Below are 24,275 nucleotides of genomic sequence, written 5' to 3' on the forward strand. Positions count from 1 at the left end.
ATTGAAATTTGCTATCGTAAATGTTAGCAACACCTCCGCCTTTGCGGGATGCGCGGGGGATATGGTCAAATCAAATCAAATTTTATTTGTCACATACACGTGACAAATAAATAGCAAATAGCAGATGTTAATGCGAGTGTAGCGAAATGCTTGTGCTTCTAGTTCCGACAATGCAGTAATAACCAACGAGTAATCTAACCTAACAATTCCACAACTACTACCTTATACACACAAGTGTAAAGGGATAAAGAATATGTACATAAAGATATATGAATGAGTGATGGTACAGAACGGCATAAGCAAGATGCAGTAGATGGTATCGAGTACAGTATATACATATGAGATGAGTAATGTAGGGTATGTAAACATAAAAGTGCATAGTTTAAAGTGGCTAGTGATACATGTATTACATAAAGATGGCAAGATGCAGTAGATGATATAGAGTACAGTATATACATATACATTATATTAAGTGGCATTGTTTAAAGTGGCTAGTGATACATTTTTTATCAATTTCCATTATTAAAGTGAGCTGGAGTTGAGTCAGTATGTTGGCAGCAGCCACTCGATGTTAGTGGTGGCTGTTTAACAGTCTGATGGCCTTGAGATAGAAGCTGTTTTTCAGTCTCTCGGTCCCTGCTTTGATGCACCTGTACTGACCTCGCCTTCTGGATGATAGCGGGGTGAACAGGCAGTGGATCGGGTGGTTGTTGTCCTTGATGATCTTTATGGCCTTCCTGTGACATCGGGTGGTGTAGGTGTCCTGGAGGGCAGGTAGTTTGCCCCCAGTGATGCGTTGTGCAGACCTCACTACCCTCTGGAGAGCCTTGTGGTTGTGGGCGGAGCAGTTGCCGTACCAGGCGGTGATACAGCCCGACAGGATGCTCTCGATTGTGCATCTGTAGAAGTTTGTGAGTGCTTTTGGTGACAAGCCGAATTTCTTCAGACTCCTGAGGTTGAAGAGGCGCTGCTGCGCCTTCTTCACAACGCTGTCTGTGTGGGTGGAACAATTCAGTTTGTCCGTGATGTGTAGGCCGAGGAACTTAAAACTTACTACCCTCTCCACTACTGTCCCGTCGATGTGGATAGGGGGGTGCTCCCTCTGCTGTTTCCTGAAGTCCACAATCATCTCCTTTGTTTTGTTGACGTTGAGTGTGAGGTTATTTTCCTGACACCACACTCCGAGGGCCCTCACCTCCTCACTGTAGGCCGTCTCGTCATTGTAGGTAATCAAGCCTACCACTGTAGTGTCGTCCGCAAACTTGATGATTGAGTTGGAGGCGTGCATGGCCACGCAGTCGTGGGTGAACAGGGAGTACAGCAGAGGGCTCAGAACGCACCCTTGTGGGGCCCCAGTGTTGAGGATCAGTGGGGTGGAGATGTTGTTACCTACCCTCACCACCTGGGGGTGGCCCGTCAGGAAGTCCAGTACCCAGTTGCACAGGGCGGGGTCGAGACCCAGGGTCTCGAGCTTGATGACGAGGGTACTATGGTGTTAAATGCTGAGCTGTAGTCAATGAACAGCATTCTCACATAGGTATTCCTCTTGTCCAGATGGGTTAGGGCAGTGTGCAGTGTGGTTGCGATTGCGTTGTCTGTGGACCTATTGGGGCGGTAAGCAAATTGGAGTGGGTCTAGGGTGTCAGGTAGGGTGGAGGTGATATGGTCCTTGACTAGTCTCTCAAAGCACTTCATGATGACGGAAGTGAGTGCTACGGGACGGTAGTCGTTTAGCTCAGTTACCTTAGCTTTCTTGGGAACAGGAAATGTGGGAACAGCAGACTGGGATAAGGATTGATTGAATATGTCCGTAAACACACCAGCCAGCTGGTCTGCGCATGCTCTGAGGACGCGGCTGGGGATGCCGTCTGGGCCTGCAGCCTTGCGAGGGTTAACACGTTTAAATGTTTTACTCACGTTGGCTGCAGTGAAGGAGAGTCTGCAGTTTTTGGTAGCGGGCCGTGTCAGTGGCACTGTATTGTCCTCAAAGCGAGCAAAGAAGTTATTTAGTCTGTCTGGGAGCAAGACATCCTGGTCCGCGACGGGGCTGGTTTTCTTTTTGTAATCCGTGATTGACTGTAGACCCTGCCACATACCTCTTGTGTCTGAGCCGTTGAATTGCAACTCTACTTTGTCTCTATACTGACGCGTAGCTTGTTTGATTGCCTTGCGGAAGAAATAGCTACACTGTTTGTATTCGGTCATGTTTCCGGTCACCTTGCCCTGGTTAAAAGCAGTGGTTCGCGCTTTCAGTTTCGCGCAAATGCTGCCATCAATCCACGGTTTCTGGTTTGGGAATGTTTTAATAGTTGCTGTGGGTACGACATCGCCGATGCACTTTCTAATGAACTCGCTCACCGAATCAGCGTATTCGTCAATGTTGTTGTTGGACGCAATGCGGAACAAATCCCAATCCACGTGATCGAAGCAGTCTTGAAGCGTGGAAACAGATTGGTCAAACCAGCGTTGAACAGACCTGAGCGCGGGAGCTTCTTGTTTTAGTTTCTGTCTGTAGGCTGGAAGCAACAAAATGGAGTCGTGGTCAGCTTTTCCGAAAGGAGGGCGGGGGAGGGCCTTCTGCGACGCGGAAGTTAGAATAACAATGATCCAGGGTTTTACCAGCCCTGGTTGCGCAATCGATATGCTGATAGAATTTAGGGAGTCTTGTTTTTAGATTAGCCTTGTTAAAATCCCCAGCTACAATGAATGCAGCCTCAGGATATTGTCACGTTCCTGACCTGTTTTCCTTTGTCATGTATTTGTTTTAGTTGGTCAGGGCGTGAGTTGGGTGGGTTGGTCTAGGTTTGATTTTCTATGTTGGGATTTTGTGTTCGGCCTGGTATGATTCTCAATCAGAGACAGCTGTTAATCGTTGTCCCTGATTGAGAATCATACTAAGGCAGCCAGGGTTTCACTTGTGTTTTGTGGGTGTTTGTTCCTGTGTCAGTGTTTGGGCCACACAGGACTGTTTCAGGTTAGTCACGTTTGTTGGGTTTTGTAATTTGTAGTGTTTGTTGTTTTCCATTAAAACATGAATACTTACCACTCCGCATCTTGGTCCGATCCATGCTCCTCCTCGTCTGAGGAGGAGAACGACTACGACAGCCGTTACAGAAACACCCACCAAAACAGGATCAAGCGGAGTGGAGAAGGAAGGCAGGAACAACAGCAATGGGGAAAAGAGGAATGGACTTGGGAGGAAATCCTAGACGGTAAAGGACCCTGGGCAGAGCCAGTGGAGTGTCGCCGCCCCAAAGCGGAGCTGGAGGCAGCGAAAGCGGAGAGGAGGTTTTATGAGGCGAAAGCAAGGCAGAGCGGCTGGAAGCCCGAGAGGCTCACCCAAAAATTTCTTGGGGGGGGGGCTTAAGGGGAGGGTGGCGAAGCCGGGTTGGATACCCGAGCCAACTCCCCGGGCTTACCGTGGAGTGAGAGGGCGTCGTACTGGTCAGACACCGTGTTATGCGGTGGAGCGCACGGTGTCCCCAGTACGCGTGCTTAGCCCAGTGCGGGCTATTCCACCTTGCCGCACTGGGAGGGCTATCTTGGGCATCGAGCCGGGTGCCATGAAGCCGGCCCAACATATCTGGCCTCCAGTACGTCTCCTCGGGCCGGCGTACATGGCACCAGCCTTACAGGTGGTGTCCCCGGTTCGCCTGCATAGCCCAGTGCGGGCTATTCCACCTCGCCGCACTGGCAGGGCTACGGGGACCATTCAACCTGGTAGGGTTGGGGAGGCTCGGTGCTCAAGAGCGCGGGTCCTCCTTCACGGTCCGGTATATCCGGCGCCACCTTCCCACCCCAGCCCAGTACCATCAGTGCCAACACCACGCACCAGGCTTCCAGTGCGTTTCCAGAGCCCTGTTCCTCCTCCACGCACTCTCCCTGTGGTGCGTGTCTCCAGCCCAGTGCCTCCAGTTCCGGCACCACGCACCAGGCCTACTGTACGCCTCAGCAGGTCAGAGTCGGCCGTCTGCCCAACGCCGCCTGCGCTGCTTGCCTGCTCAGCGCTGCCTGAACTGTCTGCCTGCCCAGCGTGGTCTGAACTGTCTGCCTGCCCAGCGCTGCCCGTCTGTCCCGAGCCGTCAGAGCTGCCCGTCTGTTCAGAGCTGCCCGTCTGTCCCGAGCCGTCAGAGCTGCCCGTCTGTTCAGAGCTGCCCGTCTGTCCCGAGCCTTCAGAGCCGTCCAGCCAGGACCAGCCAGAGCCGTCCAGCCAGGACCAGCCAGAGCCGTCCAGCCAGGACCAGCCAGAGCCGTCCAGCCAGGACCAGCCAGAGCCGTCCATTGACTATAACTGCCTTTGAAGTGAGGGATCTAACATTAAGTAGCCCTATTTTGAGATGTGAGGTATCACGATCTCTTTCAATAATGGCAGGAATGGAGGAGGTCTTTATTCTAGTGAGATTGCTAAGGCGAACACCGCCATGTTTAGTTTTGCCCAACCTAGGTCGAGACACAGACACGGTCTCAATGGGGATAGCTGAGCTGACTACACTGACTGTGCTAGTGGCAGACTCCACTAAGCTAACAGCCTGCTGCTTGGCCTGCACACTATTTCATTGTGGAGCTAGAGGAGTTAGAGCCCTGTCTATGTTGGTAGATAAGATGAGTGCACCCCTCCAGCTAGGATGGAGTCCGTCACTCCTTAGCAGGCCAGGCTTGGTCCTGTTTGTGGGTGAGTCCCAGAAAGAGGGCGAATTATCTACAAATTCTATCTTTTGGGAGGGGCAGAAAACAGTTTTCAACCAACGATTGAGTTGTGAGACTGCTGTAGAGCTCATCACTCCCCCTAACTCGGAGGGGGCCAGAGACAATTACTCGATGCCGACACATCTTTCTAGTTGATTTGTTTCATCCTAACATCGTTGGTGCCGACGTGGATAACAATATCTCTATATTTTCTACACTCGCCAGTTTTAGCCTTAGCCAGCACCATCTTCAGATTAGCCTTAACGTAGGTAGCCCTGCCCCCTGGTAAACAGTGTATGATCGCTGGATGATTCGTTTTAAGTCTAATACTGCGGGTAATGGAGTCGCCAATGACTAGGGTTTTCAATTTGTCAGAGCTAATGGTGGGAAGCTTCGGCGTCTCAGACCCCATAACGGGAGGAGTAGGGACCGGAGAAGGCTTGGCCTCAGACTTCGACCCGTTGCTTAATGGGGAAAACCGGTTGAAAGTTTCTGTCGGCTGAATGAGCGTCACCGGTTGAGCATTCCTACAGCATTTCCCTCCAGAAGCCATGAGAAAGTTGTCCGGCTGCGGGGACCGTGCGAGAGGATTTATACTAACGTTACTATCTGTACTTACTGGTGGCACAGACGTTGTTTCATCCTTTCCTACACTGAAATTACCCTTGCCTAACGATTGCGTCTGAAGCTGGGCTTGCAGCACAGCTATCCTCGCCGTAAGCCGATCGTTCTCCTGTATATTATGAGTACAGCGACTGCAATTAGAAGGCATCATGTTAATGTTACTACTTAGCTTCGGCTGTTGGAAGTCCTGACGAACCATGTCCAGATAAAGCGTCCGGAGTGAAAAAGTTGAATGAAAAAAAGTTCAGTGAGGGAAAAACAAAAAATATAAACGGTAATTAAAAAGTAAAAACCGTAAAGTTGTCAGGTAGCAAAGTAAGGTTGGCAACAAAACGCACAGCAACACATAAACAAGTCTGCAAGTTGTGACCGGAAATGACGAAAAATCAAACGTCTACACAACAAAAGAACACCGCAATGGTGACCAAGCTCACAATTCATGTTCTGGGACCGAATGTATAGATCATAGAATTGAAAAGAGAAGTATAGTCTATGATTGCTTTGAGCCCTATTGCGTCACAACCGGAAAACACACATGCCACCTGTTTATTGCACCCACCCTACCCCTCAACACAACTTAATGGCATCACAGTAAAAGGCTGGGATGAGTACACAACCATATTCTATAAAAATTACTCTACAGTGATGTTAATAACAAAATGTCTCTCTTGAGAGGCCCTTGTGTATAGATGTGGGAGAGGAGATGCTGTGACGACTAGAGAACAGACAGAACGTCTTGACCCTCTATTAATATAGTATATTGAGTTGAGTGCACAAGTCTCACAAATCATAGGAAAAGTGTTATGGTGTGGTTATAAATGAATGACATTTTATTGGTCACGTACACATATTTTGCAAATGTTATCATGGGTGTAGCGAAATGCTTATGTTCTTAGCTCCTACGGTACAGTAATACCAGGCTGAATCACATCCGGCTGTGATTGGGAGTCCCATAGGGCGGCACACAATTGGCCCAGTGTCGTCCGGGTTTGGCTGGGGTAGGCCGTCATTGTAAATAAGAATTTGTTCTTAACTGACTTGCCTAGTTAAATAAAGGTAACATTTTTTTTTTAAACAATACATACAAATCCCAAAAAATAAAAATAAAGGAATAAAGAAATATAGAAATATTATAATGAGAAATGTCAGAATCTGGAATATAAATATAATGTGCCTTCAGGAAAGTATTCGTACCCCTTGACTTATTCCACATTTTTTGTGTACAGCCTGAATTTAAAATGGATTAAATAGATTGTTTCTCACCCATCTACACACAATACCCCATAATGACAAAGTGAAAACATGTTTTTAGAAATGTTAGCAAATTTATTGAAAATTAAATATCTAATTTGCATAAGTATTCACACCATTGAAGCAATACTTTGTAGAAGCACCTTTGGTGGTGATTATATCAGTGTCTTTTTGGATAAGTCTCTAAGAGCTTTGCACACCTGAATTGTCATAGATTTTCAAGCTGATTTAAGTCAAAACTGTAGCTAGGCTAGAACTAGAACATTCAATGTCGTCTTGGTAAGCAACTGCAGTGTAGATTTGGCCTTGTGTTTTAGGTTATTATCCTGCTGAAAGGTGAATTTGTGTCTGTTGAAAAGCAGACAAACAGGTTTTCCTCTAGAATTTTGCCTGTGCTTATAGCTCTATTCTGTTTATTTTTATCCTAAAAAACTCCCTAGTCCTTACCGATGACAAGCCTACCCATAACATGATGTAGCCACCACTATGCTTGAAAATATGAAGTGGTACTCAGTGATGTGTTGTGTTGGATTTGCCCCAAACATAACGCTTTGTATTCAGGAAAAAAAGTTAATTTCTTTACCACATTTTTTGCAGTATTACTTAAGTGCCTTGTTGCAAACAGGATGCATGTTTTGGAATATTTTCATTCTGTACAGACATCCTTTTCCCTCGGTCATTTAGGTTAGTATTGTGGAGTAACAACAATGTTGTTGATCCATCCTCAGTTATCATATCACAACTATTAAACTCTGTAACTGTTTTAAAATCTCCATTGACCTCATGGTGAAATCCCTTAGCAATTTCCTTCCTCTCTGACAACTGAGTTAGGAAGGATGCCTGTACCTTTTTAGTGACTGGGTGTATTGATACACCATACCAAGCCTAATTAATAACTTCACCATGCTCAAAGGGATATTCAGCATTTATTTTTTAAATGTTCTATCAAAAACCTTCCTTGTCATTGTGGTTGAATCTGTGCTTAAAATACACTATTCAATTGAGGGACCTTACAGATATGCGTATGTGTGGGGTACAGAGATGGGGTAGTCATTCAAAAATCATGTTAACCACAATTATTGAACATGGAATGAGTCCATGCAACTTTGTTAAGCACATATTTACTCCTGAATTTATTTAGGCTTGCCATAACAAAGGATTTGATTAGTTATTGACTGAAGACATTTCAGCTTTTAATTGTTTGTTAATTTCAAAAATTCCGCTTTGACATTATGGGGAATTGTGTGTAGATCAGTGACACAAAATCAACATTTTAAAAACAGGCTGTAACACAACAAAATGTGGAAAAATTAAAATGGTGTGAATACTTTCTGAAGGCACAGTGCATTACAGCCTTCTTCTAAAATGGATTAAATAGTTTCCCCCCCTCATAAATATACACACAATACCCCATAATGACAAAGGAAAAACAGGTTTTTAAAAATCACATTTACATAAGTATTCAATCTCTTTACTCAATACTTTGCTGAAGCACCTTTGGCAGCGATTACAGCCTCGAGTCTTCTTGGGTATGACGCTATAAGCTTGGCACACCTGTATTTGTGGAGTTTCTCCCATTTTTCTCTGCAGATCCTCTCAAGCTCTGTCAGGTTGGATGGGGAGTGTCGCAGCACAGCAATTTCCAGTCTCTCCAGAGATTTTCGATCGGGTTCAAGTCCAGGCTTTGGCTGGGCCACTCAAGGACATTCAGAGACTTGTCCCGAAGCCACTCCTGCATTGTCTTGGATATGTGCTTAGGGTCATTGTCCTGTTGGAAGGTGAACCTTTGGCCCAGTCTGAGGTCCTGAGCGCTCTGGAACAGGTTTTCATCAAGTCTCAATACTTATGAAAATAAGGTATCTGCTTTTACATTTTTAATATATTTGCAAAAATTCAAAAAAATCTGTTTTCACTTTGTCATTATGGGGTATTGTGTGTAGATTGATGAGGATTTTTATTTATTTAATCCATTTTAGAATAAAGCTGTAATGTAACAAAATGTAGAAAAAGGGATGGGGTCTGAATACTTAATCATATCTCTGATGATTATATTTCGGATTCTGAGCCTCAGCCTGAACCTATCCAGGCTGTATCACATCCAGACGTGATTAGGCCGGGGTAGGCCATCATTGTAAATAAGAATTTGTTCTTAATTGATTTGCCTAGTTAATAAATTAATAATAAATTAAATTAATAAAATACACCTCCGAGGCCTTAGCACAAAAAATACATAACGGTGCGCACTGCCTGTGCCACCAACAAATTAAACTGTGGCACCGTTTGGATTATCAGGATTATAAACACAAAATGTCATCACTGGATAATATACGCCATTTAGCACACACTTTTATTCAAAAGAGAGAGCAGGCCCTACATATAAAGCAAAAAAACAACATCAGCAATGCACTCACCAGATTTTGTTGTTTGTAACATGCACATGCTCCAACTGATACCATTGCGTGAAGACAAAATCTGACAATAACTGCTGTCGTGTCATATTGACACTTATATTCATTATAATGCCGTTATTGCTTTTGTATATGATTTTCACTATTAATCAAGCACACTTGGCGCTTATACTGTAATGATGTTTAGGCTACTGATGTTTTCATAATTTGACCGAGCATCTTGCTGACCATACGTCTTGGTGGTTGGTGTTTCAACACATGCTTTCTGTTTGATAGTTGTAACAAAGGCAATAAAATATATTGAACACTTGAATTTGTGTTGTTTTTACATATCTTACATTAACGTAAACTAATAAAATGCTTTTGTGTTATTTGCGTAAAAAATCGTATTCTACTGTTACCTAAGACCTTCATAAACACAACCAAATATTTATTTTTGCTTTAGCAAATATCACATGTATTAATTACACTGTTAGAATTAGCTTGAAGGGGCGGTTTTAGTTAATTTTTTATTTTTTATTGTGCAGTGTACAAATAAGAGGCCCCGTGAAAAAAACGTTCCCCCCTATGGAAATCAAATGCCCATCCATTTCAGGTTCATGATAGAAATGAGCGGACCAAGGCGCAGCGTGCGTAGAGTTCCACATATTTATTAAAGTGAACCTTCAAAACAACAACAATGATAAAATGAACGTGCAGTACGTAATGCACATTAGCACTAAACGAAACAATATCTTACAACGCAGGTGGGAAAGGGCCACACTAAGTATGATCCCCAATTAGAGGCAACGATCATCAGCTGCCTCCAATTGGGAACCATACTCACACCAACATAGAAATTAAAGACTAGAACACCCCCTAGTCACGCCCTGACCTAAAACACCATAGAGAACCCCGAGGGCTCTCTACGGTCAGGGCGTGACAATCCAGCTGATTCATTCTGCCTCCGGCCCTGCAATCACCCTACATTGTTGATTGTGTGAGTATTATTTGTAACAACGATTGCAAACAATACAGCTGCCAACCTGTCATGTGACATAATGTAACATTTGAATATTGAAACAAGTTAACAAAGCAATTCACATAGAGTTAGGACACTATGGCGATTCCTAACTCACGAGCGCTGTTCGATAAAGCAAAACCAGGTCGCCAGTGTGAAGTTATCCTGATCTGTCAAGTATCTGACATCTGACCAGGTTTGCTGTGCTTTCTAGATCGATATGAGTGTTGTCAGCATACCAATATTTTACATCAAGGAACCGCTGTTTTTTTACCGGAAAACAGCGGTGCAACCTCAACTGAACACAAACTAGCTACAAGCTAAGCTAACGCAGATCAACTATTCTGTGATTATCTAACAAAATAGTCATTTTGCAACAGCATAACATTATCTGAAGATCAAATACGTGTATCCCTTACCTAGCCAGACCTAGCTATCTAGCTGGCCGGCCGGACCTAGATTTCTGATATGCTGGAAGGCCAGCCGGAACTAGGTGTCTGACGTCTATATGCCCAGCCCGCCGGACCTAGCTTTCCAGCATGCCGGCCGGCAGGACCTAGCTATCTGGCCGGAAGGGAGGAACTAGCTATCTGGCAGGCCAGATATATTTACATTTACATATTTCCGTTAGGGAACGCCTACTAAACGCCATTTAAAAAAAACTTTTGCAAAGGGTAAAGTCTACAAAATGTAGTCCACTATGTAGTAATATTTCTTGAATTTTGAATAAAACCCCAGACTGCTATTCAATCATACAGTAATGAGGTGTAATTTATTCTCATACGTCTGCTGGCTGTTGTGGATTATAGGCCTATACAGGAAATCAAATATATTGTAGGCTACTATTATTATAGCTTTTGTACAGTACAGTCTATCTTACTGGTATCGACATCTGGCCCATATTTGTATGAGTGGTTACAGGCCTATCCTATTTCTGTAATTATTTCAGTAGGTGTCCATATTTGTCCATGGGTCAGGGGAAGTGGAATGAGGCTGGATGCAATAAGGTATTTGCATACACAAAAATTCACTTCATATGAAATCCAGATGATTGTATTGCTTGAAAGTCGACTTCAATAGGCCTGTTTTTCATATGGGTGTTACACATGTGTAGGACTGACTATGTGTCACAATACAAAACTCCTCTGAGGTTGAATCATTTTTGTAAAACTGTTCTTTATATTCAATCCATTATAGAAATTGAGCTCTAGATGTTTGTTGAAAAGAATAGGCAATAGGCAATGGCAGTTATCAAATAAACAATCCGGTGTGCCTGTCCCAGAAACAGTGTCGCTTAGGTGACTTTAAAAATTGCATTATTATAGCTTGATAAACTGGAGTAAAATTAAATGGCTACTTATAGTAGCCTAGCTGCCTAGTTGTAGGGTATGTGGGAAATTACATCAATCAGAATTCGGAGGGATATCCTGGCTTTAATTTATAGTCCAGGAATTTATACTGAACAAAAATATAAACGCAACATGTTAAGTGTTGATCCCATGTTTCATGATTTGAAATAAAAGATCCCCAAATTTTTCCATACTGTCACGTTCTGACCTTTATTTCCTTTGTTGTGTCTTTATTTAGTATGGTCAGGGCGTGAGTTGGGGTGGGCAGTCTAGTTTTGTATTTCTATGTTTTTCCTATTTCTGTGTTTGGCCTGATATGGTTCTCAATCAGAGGCAGGTGTTTTGTGTTGTCTCTGATTGGGAACCATATTTAGGTAGCCTGTTTTGTGTTGGGTTTTGTGGGTGGTTGTCTTCAGTCTTTGTGTGTCTGCACCAGATAGAACTGTTTCGGTTTTCACGTTTGTTGTTTTGTATTTTTGGAAGTGTTCAGTTTATTGTCTTTTATTAAACATGATGAACACTAATCACGCTGCGCTTTGGTCCTCTCCTTCCTCCACAGAAGAAAACCATTACACATATGCACAAAAAGCTTATTTCTCTCAAATTTTGTGCACAAATTTTTATTACATCCCTTCTAGTGAACATTTCTCATTTGCCAAGATAATCCATCCACCTGACCAGGTGTGGCATATCAAGAAGCTTATTAAACAGCACGATAATTACACAGACGCACCTTGTGCTGGGGACAATAAAAGACCACTCTAAAATGTGCAGTTTTGTCACACAACACAATGCCACAGATTTCTCAAGTGTTGAGGGAGCGTTCAATTGGCATGCAGGAATGTCCACCAGAATTGTTGCCAAATAATTGAATGTTCATTTCTCTACCGTATGCCACCTCAAACATCGTTTTAGAGAATTTGGCAGTATGTCCAATCGGCCTCACAACCGACCATGTGTAACCACGCCAGCCCAGGACCTCCACATCCGGCTTCTTCACCTTCAGGATTGTCTGAGACCAGCCACCCGGACAGCAGATGAACCTGAGGAGTATTTCTGTGCTCCTGCCCAGTTATCAGTGGGGGGAAAAGTACCCAATTGTCATACTTGAGTAAACGTAAACATGTTATTATAAAATGACTCAAATAAAAGTGAAAGTCACCCTGTAAAATACTACTCGAGTAAAAGTCAAAGTATTTGGTTTTAGATATACTTAAGTATCAAAAGTAAATGTAATTGATAACATGTATTTAAGTATCAAAAGTAAAAGTATAAATAATTTAAAATCCTTTACAATAAACAAACCAGATGGCACCATTTTTTTTTTTTTTTTTTTTAATTGACGGATAGCCAGGGGCACACGACGCCAACACTCAGACATAATTTACAAAGCATTTGTGTTTAGTGAGTCCGCCAGATCAGAGGCAGTAGATGACCAGGGATGTTCTCTTGAGAAGTGTGTGAATTAGACCATTTTCCTGCCCTGCTAAGCATTAAAAATGTAACGAGTACTTTTAGGTGTCGGGGAAAATGTATGGAGTAAAAATAACATTATTTTCTTTAGGAATGTAGTAAAGTAAAAGTTGTCAAAAATAAGTACGTAAGTACTTTACACCACTGCCAGTTATGTGAAATCTATAGATTATTATATCTTTTTAAATTTTTTTAACCTTTATTTAATCCGTAATCCATAGATCCATAATTTATTTATTTCAATTGACCGATGTCCTTATATGAACTGTAACTCAGTAAAATCGTTGACATTGTTGCAAGTTGCTCTTATATTTTTGTTCAGTATAGTTAAACTATTTACGTTTAACTGGAGTTTTACAAAGGCATAACGGGTCATGAGAATACAGGCGGAGTCTGCTGAAAACTACTTTTAGTATGTCTTCATTGCGTTGGGTGTGGTTTTTCAGTCACAGTGCTATTAGCAGGAAATCAAGCTCTGGACCACGACTTTGAGGCGAAACACAGAAATAGTAAAATACGAGTAGCCTTCTTTAGGTTGTGGGAAAAGTTTGAAATCAAACATTAACTGAACGTGACTGACGCTATTTCAGATTGCGCACCTTATCTAATGGACAAACGTTTTAGTTGACTCCATTGTTGCCATCATCCAATTCCTGACATCAGTGACTGAAGACCGAGAACTGCAAAAATGCCAAAGACGGTGAGTAATTTTTTTAGTGTTTGGGAACAGTTTATTTCCAACGTTCACATATACATAGACGTTATTTAAAACGCCACTCTGGTCAAAATGTATTCCGGTCTTGTTAGGTCGAGAAAGATAATTTAGCCCATGATAGAAGGTCAAATGTTTGGATTGACTACACTATATGTCTTCATAAGCATCTATTCGACGCAATAAACTAAATTAGGATACTGAATTTGTCTGACTTTGTATCCTAAAGTAGCCTAGGGCTATAGGTTCCGAAAAAGTTTCGCGCGCATCAAATGAATGAAACGTTTATTGTCTAAATCTTTGTCACCTATATTTTCCCTGCAGCATCTCCAAAACTTGTTTTATTAACGATTTCAATGAATTGATAGCTTACAATGTTGCCCAAAGTTCTTTTTTGTTAACCTATGTTTGTGTCAATTCTATTAACCGTTATTTTGTGTCAACCTATGCGCTATCGACAATCCCCCCTTCCTGGAACGTGATTGGCTTCCGAATGAACTTTAAAAGAAGTTGAATGGCGCTTCGTTGTGTTCATATCATCTCTATCCCTGTTCATAAACAATTGTCAGACATTTTTTACGTTATTATTCATATCAATGCGGCCTATTAGTTTGGGTTTTGTTTGCTGTGGGTTTACCGGAGGTTCCCATGGCCCATTCGTTGACGTTGTGTTTGTCTTTGTGGTACCCAGTAGTACAACAGCTAGCCTGACAGATGCACTCTTCAACAGTGAACTCCTATGGTAGTCTGTCCTATAGGATTGCTATTGCATGTGACCTGACCTGCATCATTCAATCTGCTCTATCAAAATGTAGTCTATACAGAATCTAATAGTACTTAAAGTTTGATCTATGGCAAACCTTTGTTAAGTTTACCAGGCCTGTGTGATTAGGTTTTTCCTACATAGCCGAGCCCAGGGAAATTTAGTTCAATGTAGAATCCACTGAATCAGTTCTATTGATGTTACATTGCATTGCATCTGTAATTGATATCATTTCTACATTATCTTTATCAAGTATTTACATCAAATTAGGAACATTGAATATGCTATTCTGTGTAGCATAAGCCTACTACATGATTCGCAAGACAGAAAAGTAAGACATCAGGATTTAAAAAAAAAATCACTGCGATCAAATGCGCCTCAGGTAATGACAGTAAAATAAAGTGCGGTGTTGTGACATTTAGCTTTTAAGACTTTTAACTCATGAGAAGATTATAGTTTTATTTATTTGTTATCTTTGTATTAACATGTCATTCATGTGTCCCCCTACCATTAGTGTCTTCTTTTGGCATTGTTACAGTTTCCCAAGGAACTGTAATCTAGTGACTCAAGGTTTCTGAGATTACGTCAGTTCCTTTTTAGCTATTTCCTGGCCTGCAGTCTCTTGACACTGCCACTGAAAGCCTTATTTGGTGTTTCACAGCACAGACTCCCCCTTCTCCGCCCTGCACAACTGCAACTGCATGGTCCTCAGCCATCGTTTCAGCACTTGAGAGTCGTTCTAGTAATTTCAGCAAGCCATGACGCCCACCATCTCAGATTGTTCTGAAATTGCTTCTGTAGTTAGAAACAGATAAGATTGGCATTCCTGCAACATTATTTATTGCATTATTTACCATAACTTTAAGGTAGTTGATTGTCCCCGAATTGGCCCTTTTAACCGTATCAGTCCCGATACCCCAGCAAAACCCAGGCTTTTCATTCATTCGTGTTTTACCATTTTCTTTCTAGGACAGCCAGGGTTTTTTATTTTTATTTAACCATTATTTAACTAGTCAAGTCAGTTAAGAACAAATTCTTATTTACAATGACGGCCTACCAAAAGGCCAAAGGCCTCCTGCGGGGATGGGGGCTGGGATTAAAAATACAAATAAATTAAATAAAAATATGGGACAAAACACACATCATGACAAGAGACAACACAACACTACACAACATGGCAGCAGCACAACATGGTAGCAGCACAAAACAGGGTACAAACATTGTTGGGCACAGACAACAGCACAAAGTGCAAGAAGGTAGAGACAACAATACATCACGCAAAGCAGCCACAACTGTCAGTAAGAGTGTCCATGATTGAGTCTTTGAATGAAGAGATCGAGATAAGATTGGGTTACTAGTAGAACGCAAAACAATTTGACATAAACAGTTGCAGTCATGGTCTGCCAAAGCAAAAACCTGATAAAAATACATTAATATGAATGCTGTAAGTACAGAAATAGTTTGCTCAGTGGGAAATTAATATCCAACTAGTCAGTGACAACTGTGCGGAGTTTATGACAGCAACTATGTGAGCTTATTACAGTATTATGACACTCTGTCCTGAGATTTCCTATGGTGTTCTATGTAGAAGAACCCCTTACCTTGTAATAATTATTGTGTAGCTTGTGAGCGTCATAGAGCAAACATGTTACACGTGCGTGTTTGTGAGAGTCTCAGCTTTTCATAGATAGCGTAATAGTTTTTAGCTCAAAGACTCAACAGACATTTTTGTAAAAAGACCCCGCCCCGGGCTCCTTCGGGATCAGCCATTGTCTCACAAACACCTCTCTATCTCAGCCCCCAATGGATACAGAAGAAAAAGACGAATCCAATTGTACAACCAATAAGTCTGTAGCTCAAACACACAATGTTTAAAAGTGGTTAAAAGTCTTAAATCACGCCCGCACAATAGTGGGATTCATTGGGTTAATTTATAGGATTCCCATAATATTTAATAATTATAGTACCCAACATCCGATTTGGATCAAACTTCTTCCTACTATTGAGTAAGACACGAGGAATACAATAAAATAGCCACCAGTGGACCCCCTACACCTATCCCACCCCAACAACCAGTATACAGTATAGTAGGTCTCTATGTCTGACAAGTAGTATGGAGCTGCAGCTTGGAGTATTACTTCTTCATCCTGTGTAATGTATTTCCTTTGAATATGGTGTTGTTGTTTTTTTCTCCTGTTAAGAGAGATTAGCCATTGTATTCGCATTAGTGTGAAAGTACCAGTTTTTGCCCACTAGGTGCCGCTGTTCCTCCTACCGCTACATAATTTTATCAATGTTGCTGGTCTTTTGTGTTTATTAAATGGAACACAACATTTTCTTTGCGACTTTGGGCAGAAAACAAATAGCTTTTGCTAATGATGAAAATAAATTGTGTAGTCATCCTCACAAGTCAAGCCAGTCCTCCATGAAAACATTTTAGTTCCTCCATGAAACCATCACCAGATTCACAGGGAATACATTACATAAGATGAAGACCAATCCTTCAAGCCGCAGCTCTATACTATTTGTTAGACATAGCGAACTGATACTGTATACTGGTTGTTGTGGTGGGTTTGGCATGTGGTGTGGTGTGTCCGGGGTTGGTTTTTGGAAATTTTATTGGCTTCCTCAAGTCTTATTCATTGTTGAGAATCAGATGTTAGGTGCTATATTTATTTAAGATTACTTAAGAATCCTATAAATTAAAAGGACAATTTGGGTGCAAATAGAGGTGCATTGATATAACATTTTTGGCCGATATCCGATATTTTCCTTGACAAAAAAACAAATACCGATAACCGATATTTACAATTTTAGTGGCCTTTTAAGCATTCTAGTACAGTTAAATAGTTAACACACACACATGGACACAGCGGTCTAAGGCACTGCATCTCAGTGCAAGAGGCGTCACTACAGTCCCTGGTTTGAATCCAGGCTGTATCACAACCGGCCGTGATTGGGAGTCCCATATTGCGGCGCACAATTGGCCCAGCGTCGTCCGGGCCGTCATTGTAAATAAGAATTTGTTCTTAACTGACTTGCCTAGTTAAATAAAGTTTACACACACACACACACACACACACACACACACACACACACACACACACACACACACACACACACACACACACACACACACACACACACACCACACTGACCAAAAAGTTATTTTGTTGGCATTTACGTATGTCCCCATTACCAGTAAAACATAATCAAAACCTATTTCTTTCACTTACTTGCTGTGCTGTTTCGTTGTTCATTTGTTCAGTTTAGAGGTCGACCGATTATGATTTTTCAACGCCGATACCGATTATTGGAGGGCCAAAAAAAGCCGGTGCCGATTAATCAAAATAAATAAAAAATAAATAAATAAGAAAATAAAAAATAAATAAATAAAATGTATTTGTAATAATGACAATTACAACAATATTGTATGAACACTTATTTTAACTTAATATATCAATAAAATCAATTTAGCCTCAAATAAAACGAAACATGTTCAATTTGGTTTAAATAATGCAAAAACAAAGTGTTGGAGAAGAAAGTAAAAGTGCAATATGTGCCATGTAAAAAAGCTAACGTTTAAGTTCCTTGCTCAGAACATGAGAACATATGAAAGATGGTGGTTCCTTTTAACAGGAGTCTTCAATATTCCCAGGTAAGAAGTTTTAGGTTGTAGTTATTATAGGAATTATAGGACAATTTCTCTCTATACAATTTGTATTTCATATACCTTTGACTATTGGATGTTCTTATAGGCACTTTAGTATTGCCAGTGTAACAGTATAGCTTCCGTCCCTCTACTCGCCCCTACCTGGGCTCGAACCAGGAACACATCGACAACAGCCACCCTCGAAGCAGCGGTACCTATCGCTCCACAAAATCTGCGGCCCTTGCAGAGCAAGGGGAACAACCACTCCAAGTCTCAGAGCGAGTGACGTTTGAAACGCTATTAGCGCGCACCCCGCTAACTAGCTAGCCATTTCACATCGGTTACACCAGCCTAATCTCGGGAGTTGATAGGCTTGAAGTCATAAACCGCGCAATGCTTGAAGCACAGCGACGAGCTGCTGGCAAAACGCACGAAAGTGCTGTTTGAATGAATGCTTACGAGCCTGCTGGTGCCTACCATCGCTCAGTCAGACTGCTCTATCAAATCATAGACTTAATTATAACATAATAACACACAGAAATACGAACCTTAGGTCATTAATATGGTAGAATCCGGAAACTATAATCTCGAAAACAAGACGTTTATTCTTTCAGTGAAATACAGAACCGTTCCGTATTTTATCTAACGGGTGGCATCCATAAGTCTAAATATTCCTGTTACATTGCACAACCTTCAATGTTATGTCATAATTACGTAAAATTCTGGCAAATTAGGCGGCCCAAACTGTTGCATATACCCTGACTCTGCGTGCAATGAACGCAAGAGAAGTGACACAATTTCATCTGGTTAATATTGCCTGCTAACCTGAATTTCTTTGAGCTAAATATGCAGGTTTAAAAATATATACTTATGTGTATTGATTTTAAGAAAGGCATTGATTATGGTTAGGTACACATTGGAGCAAGACAGTACTTTTTCGCGAATACGCACCGCATCGATTATATGCAACGCAGGACACGCTAGATAAACCAGTAATATCATCAACCATGTGTAGTTAACTAGTGATTTTGATTGATTGATTGTTTTTTATAAGATAAGTTTAATGCTAGCTAGCAACTTACCTTGGCTTCTTACTGCATTCGCGTAACAGGCAGTCTCCTCGTGGAGTGCAATGTAATCAGGTGGTTAGAGCGTTGGACCAGTTAACTGTAAGGTTGCAAGATTGAATCCCCGAGCTGACAAGGTAAAAATCTGTAATTCTGCCCCTGAACAAGGCAGTTAACCCACCGTTCCTAGGCCGTCATTGAAAATAAGAATGTGTTCTTAACTGACTTGCCTAGTTAAATAAAGGATAAATAAAGGTGTAAAAAATAAAATAAAAATTAGGCCAAATCAGTGTCCAAAAATACAGATTTCCGATTCTTATGAAAACTTGAAATCGGACCTAATTAATCGGCCATTCCGATTAATCGATCGACCTCTAGTTCAGTTGTTTCATTCTCAACCAGGATTTATATGGAATGCCATTTGGGTCTTTGCATGTCAAAAAATATACACGTCAAATAACACTATTTGACGTGTCAAATAACGCAACATCTGTTTCAGTAGCTATAGTTAGCTAGCTAACTATTTAGCTAGGTGTCATCATCTAAAATAACCCTAATTTATAAGCAGTTCTTATTTGATTAATGGTGGTCGGACCCATCTATGTGAAGCTTGCCACAATAAGGATTAGACACAATAGTGGACTTCAAAATAAAAGTATGGCATAATTCTACTATTTGTATTCATTTGCATTACTGTCAATGACATACTTTTACTTGGAAGGCAAACCGCAAATTCCACTGTTGTGCCTAATCCTTATTGTGGCTAGCTTCACAACACATAACCTGGTGCTGTGGAGCCTCACTAGCTAGATGAAGCTAGCTGGCTGCTTATAACGTTAGCTTTGGGCAACAGAGTTAAGTTGCTGACTAGCTATTTATTTTCATGAACTGAAGTTCAACTTCAATAGGCGAACATCAAGTGGGAACCTAGCTAATACTTACTCACGAGGATTCCTAAATCATTGCTAAAAATAATGAAAATGACTGCAGGTTCTACTGGTCATTGTTTTCAGGCTGGTTGTATTGGTGCTAGCTAGGTACCAAGCTAAAGCTAGCTACTCCAGAAGTTGCGGTTGAACAAATTATTCTTTATTACCAACGGGGTATTGTAACACATCGTGGCCGGTGTTTGCTTGTTTGCAGACTTTTTTGTACAGCTTTGACAGTGCTACAGTATCTTTTTTGACACTCATAGACCCAAACGGCGTTCCGTAGTGTGTATGTCGTGAAGCTAATAGCAGTGACGCCATTACTGTGTAACTCCGGTAGGGCAAGATCTGAAAAATAGCTCACTTGGTAGTGTGTACCGGTGCTCGACCAGTCAGCGAAAGCCAACATCACCCACGACAGAGAACGGTTGATTGTCAAGGGCAATATCTTGGCTTTAATGGGTTTCGCCTTTGAGTTGTCTCGCTGAAATTTTGTTACTCGTTCAAATGACTGCTCGATCCACACAGCAGACATTGTGGGCTAGTTTAGGAATCCTGTGTTACACGTATAGCGCACCATTTTACGTGGCGTCATTACGTCATGTGCCTACGTTATATAGGTATGCACGTCAGCTTTGACATCGGTTTTGCACATCGGGGCGTTAAACTAGACATCGGCCGATACCGATGTTGGCATTTTTAGCTAATATCGGCCGATTCCGATATGTTCACTGATATACCGTGCATCCCTAGGTGCAAATCAATTAGCTTAATTTCTCAGAGATCAAATTATATTTAAATAAAATGCTAATCTTATTTGTCTCTAACTACAGAAACGATTTCATCACAATCTGAGATGGTTGGTGTCAAGCCTCTTTCTTGTGCTTTTTTGATGTGGAATGACCCTTGATGTTTTTAAGCACTTCTACAGGTCACCCCATGTCAGAAACCAAATTGACTCCTGTCTCGTTAACAGATTACCCAGATAATGTTATAGTACATATGTTATAATATGCTATTTTACATAAAATAAAACTTCTTATTACATTATAAGACCCTTTCATCAATAAAACGTTACTTGCACTCTGGTTAACTTTCCTTTTGATGTACCTTTAGACTATATAACTCTACACATCACTAAGAAATGTGTTGGTATTCTATGAGGTTACTTTCCTTCAGAAATATGATATTCTAATCAACAGCCATTTCTACTTCTTACCGTCCATGCAGTGAACTACTATATTGGCTTGAGTATAATTGTGTTAGCTGAAAAGTGTTAGTTCTTCACAAACAACAAGAAAGAAACAAATTAAGTGGAAAGACCAGTGCTATGTAAGAAAGGGATTAAGCAGCTCTGTAAATGCACATAGCAGAGTTGAGATTAACAATTTGTAATAAACTAAGCCACAGGCGGTAGAGTGTGTGAAAGGCAGAAATTATGCAAACCTTTGGGGGCTTTAGCGCGTAAATGGAGAGTAACTGTGTGGCAGGTCTGACACGTCTCTCCCTGGCTGCAGAAAACCAACCAGTGAGTTGTCTTTTGTTGTTTTTTGTGTTTTTTTGTTGTTGATTTTGTTGTAATTTTGTTTCTAACACACCTCGTGTTTTACATAGGATCTCACCCTTGGTTAGCATAAAGCACTGCAGTATTACTTAGTAAGTGAACAATAATGATTCTGATAATGACCTTGTCAATATGTGCTGAAGTAGTTGCTTTTAAGATATTTGAATACACAGGAGATGGCATTATCTGTGATTCATGAACCTGTTTAGAAAAAAGAATAAGTCATAGTACAGTGAGTTTAACTAACTTGAATCTAATAGAGACTCACACATTCAACCTGAAAAATATCTACATAATTGAAAATGTAGTGATTCTGTAAAACTGACTTTAGTGGTAGTTTAGAACATGTTTGCTCTATGGAGAAGAGAGGTAATAGTTTGAGGCTAACCTAAATCTCAGAATTTCGTGGAATTAGAGTGAGCTTTTAGCTTCTACTTTGTGAATGGTTAAAATTCACCCCAAAACAGATACAAGTATATGTTACCAAGAATCTAACCACATAGTACTGTATAGGGATTATCCATCAGTTCCTGATTTCCACATATTTAGGATTTTTAAAATCCCCTTCAAAGTTTATTTGTTTGTATTTCAATCATCATATCAGTGAAATATTTGGCTTTTTGGCTTTGCCGAATTAAAAAAGACAGATGTCTCGAGGAGATAGTTAAAGGAGGAGGCATTCCAAAATGTTGGAAATAATCTTTTTTCTTTTCTTCTAGTGATTGGTGTCCCAGTTTATAATAATTTGCTGTCATAAAGTGTGCATACTTTACTGAAATACAGTCTATAGCTAAGGTTTTTTATAGCTTTGTTTTCTGCTCAGTATGAACAAACTCACGTTACAAGACAGAAAAGGCATTGAATGTTCCGAAGGGCAAAATGGAAACATTAACATGTATCCTTGGTCCTGTTATGATGAGTGATGTTTTGCTGCTGTTCTAATAATAGTGTGTGAGAAGTTTTTTGAACTCTGGCCATGCGAGACCCACCCTTACCGGGCAGAACTGCACATTCTTAGTTCCCTTTTCATGTGAGAGATGAACTATTTTTACCCAGAAAAGTCACTTCTTTACAATGACTGGCAGCCAAGAACCTGTTGGCCTGAACTACACAATGAAATGATGTCTAATCAGTAGGCTATGTCATGTTAAGCAGTCTGTTTGGTTGGCTGGGAAAATAGACAGTATAGTGTATGATTTAGGTGATTCATCAAATCATTAATGCAAATCCATTTTTAGCATAGTGACAGAGACACAATGTAGGCCTTACATGATCTTGTAGGGCAATTAACAAAGTTCAAAGAATCACTGAAGTTAGATTCAACTCACATTTGTGGTGTGACTCAGTTCATAGTTTATACCATAAAATAAATGGCTATGGTAATAGATAGTTATAGGCCCTAACTTGTTTACAAATATAAGTTGTCACTCATGGAATAGCCTTGTATCTTAATCATGGTGAAATATTTCCCAGTGCTCTGCAAATGCACTTAAAGCTTAATTTCACTGGCAAATGTTATGTTCATGTTGCCAAGACATGGATAGAGGAAATTATGAAATATCATCAGGCTAACCACTCCATAGAAAACTGGGCTCTGACTTTGTCAGAAATACACAGTTGCTTTATTCATCTCTCGCCCTACAAAGTTAGGTAAAATCTTTATGAGAAATGTGTCCCAGATATTGTTAAATCATACATTTAAAAAAAACAAGGAATTCAAATATGCACTGTTGAAGTAGAGTTGTATTTGTTTGAAAACCAACCATGTCAAGGGTTTGTACTATTCACTTGTAGATGGCTGAATGTGTCTGGGTCCTAGTTAGTTCCTGCTCCTACAGACCTTGGCCCAGTCACAGCTCTACTATACAGCCCTCTTGTCTGTGTGACGCCGCCAGGCCTCATTCCAGCCAAAGCTTTACTCTCTCCAGCTCCCTGCTCTGTCCCACCGGCCCGCCGGTGATGATAGGAAGTGGCAGGGTGACAAGTGGCCTGACCAGCGAATCGGGGCCTGCTGACACAGAGGGGAAAGAACGCAGCCCTAATCAGCCACACAACTGGAAAATAAGGCATGCTGTTGTGGCTCAGCTCAGGCGTACTGTCACCCCCCGTCCACTCCCCACACACTGAAATACAGGCTGGCTGATTGTGCATTTACCTTTTTGAGAGGAAAGAGAACATGGAGCCTTGTCAATATAGCTGTATTAATCACTCTCACAGCATAGGAAATATGTTTAGGGTACACAGCAGGAGAAAGCTTGTATACCATAAAACATCATAAAACAGACATAAGACTTACACACTTTTTTTGCATTCCTTTTATGGGCATACTGGCTATAAGTCTGCTGTGAGTGTTGGGCCATGATGTACAGTGCATTCGGAAAGTATTCAGACCCCTTTACTTTTTCCACATTTTGTTACGTTACAGCCTTATTCTAAAGTGGATAGAAAAAAATCCTCGTCAATTTACACACAATACCCCATAATGTCAAAGCAAAAACAGGTTTTTAGACATTTTTGCTAATGTATTACAAATAAAAAACATATCTTATTTACATAAGTATTTAGACCCTTTGCTATGAGACTCGAAATTGAGCTCCGGTGCATCCTGTTTCCATTGATCATCCTTGAGATGTTTCTACAACTTGATTGGAGTCCACCTGTGGTAAATTCAATTGATTGGTCATGACTTGGAAAGGCACCAACCTGTCTATATAAAGTCCCACAATTGACAGTGCATGTCAGACCAAAAACCAAGCCATGAGGTCGAAGGAATTGTCTGTAGAGCTCCGAGACGATT

The 24,275-nt window shown here is 41.1% G+C and overlaps 1 protein-coding gene across 1 annotated transcript in view; it reads left to right on the forward strand.

The window, feature by feature from the left end:
* Positions 1-13,222: 13,222 nt before the first annotated feature.
* Positions 13,223-24,275, forward strand: part of LOC120057176 (moesin-like) — a 37,682-nt gene continuing 26,629 nt past the window's right edge. Inside the window, exon 1 of the mRNA XM_039005651.1 lies at positions 13,223-13,491. Coding sequence (XP_038861579.1) covers positions 13,480-13,491 — 12 coding nt within the window. The 5' untranslated portion in view covers positions 13,223-13,479. The remainder of the gene's footprint in view (positions 13,492-24,275) is intronic.

The sequence above is a fragment of the Salvelinus namaycush genome, chromosome 12 (genome assembly GCF_016432855.1).
Source record: "Salvelinus namaycush isolate Seneca chromosome 12, SaNama_1.0, whole genome shotgun sequence".
Lineage (NCBI taxonomy): Eukaryota > Metazoa > Chordata > Actinopteri > Salmoniformes > Salmonidae > Salvelinus > Salvelinus namaycush.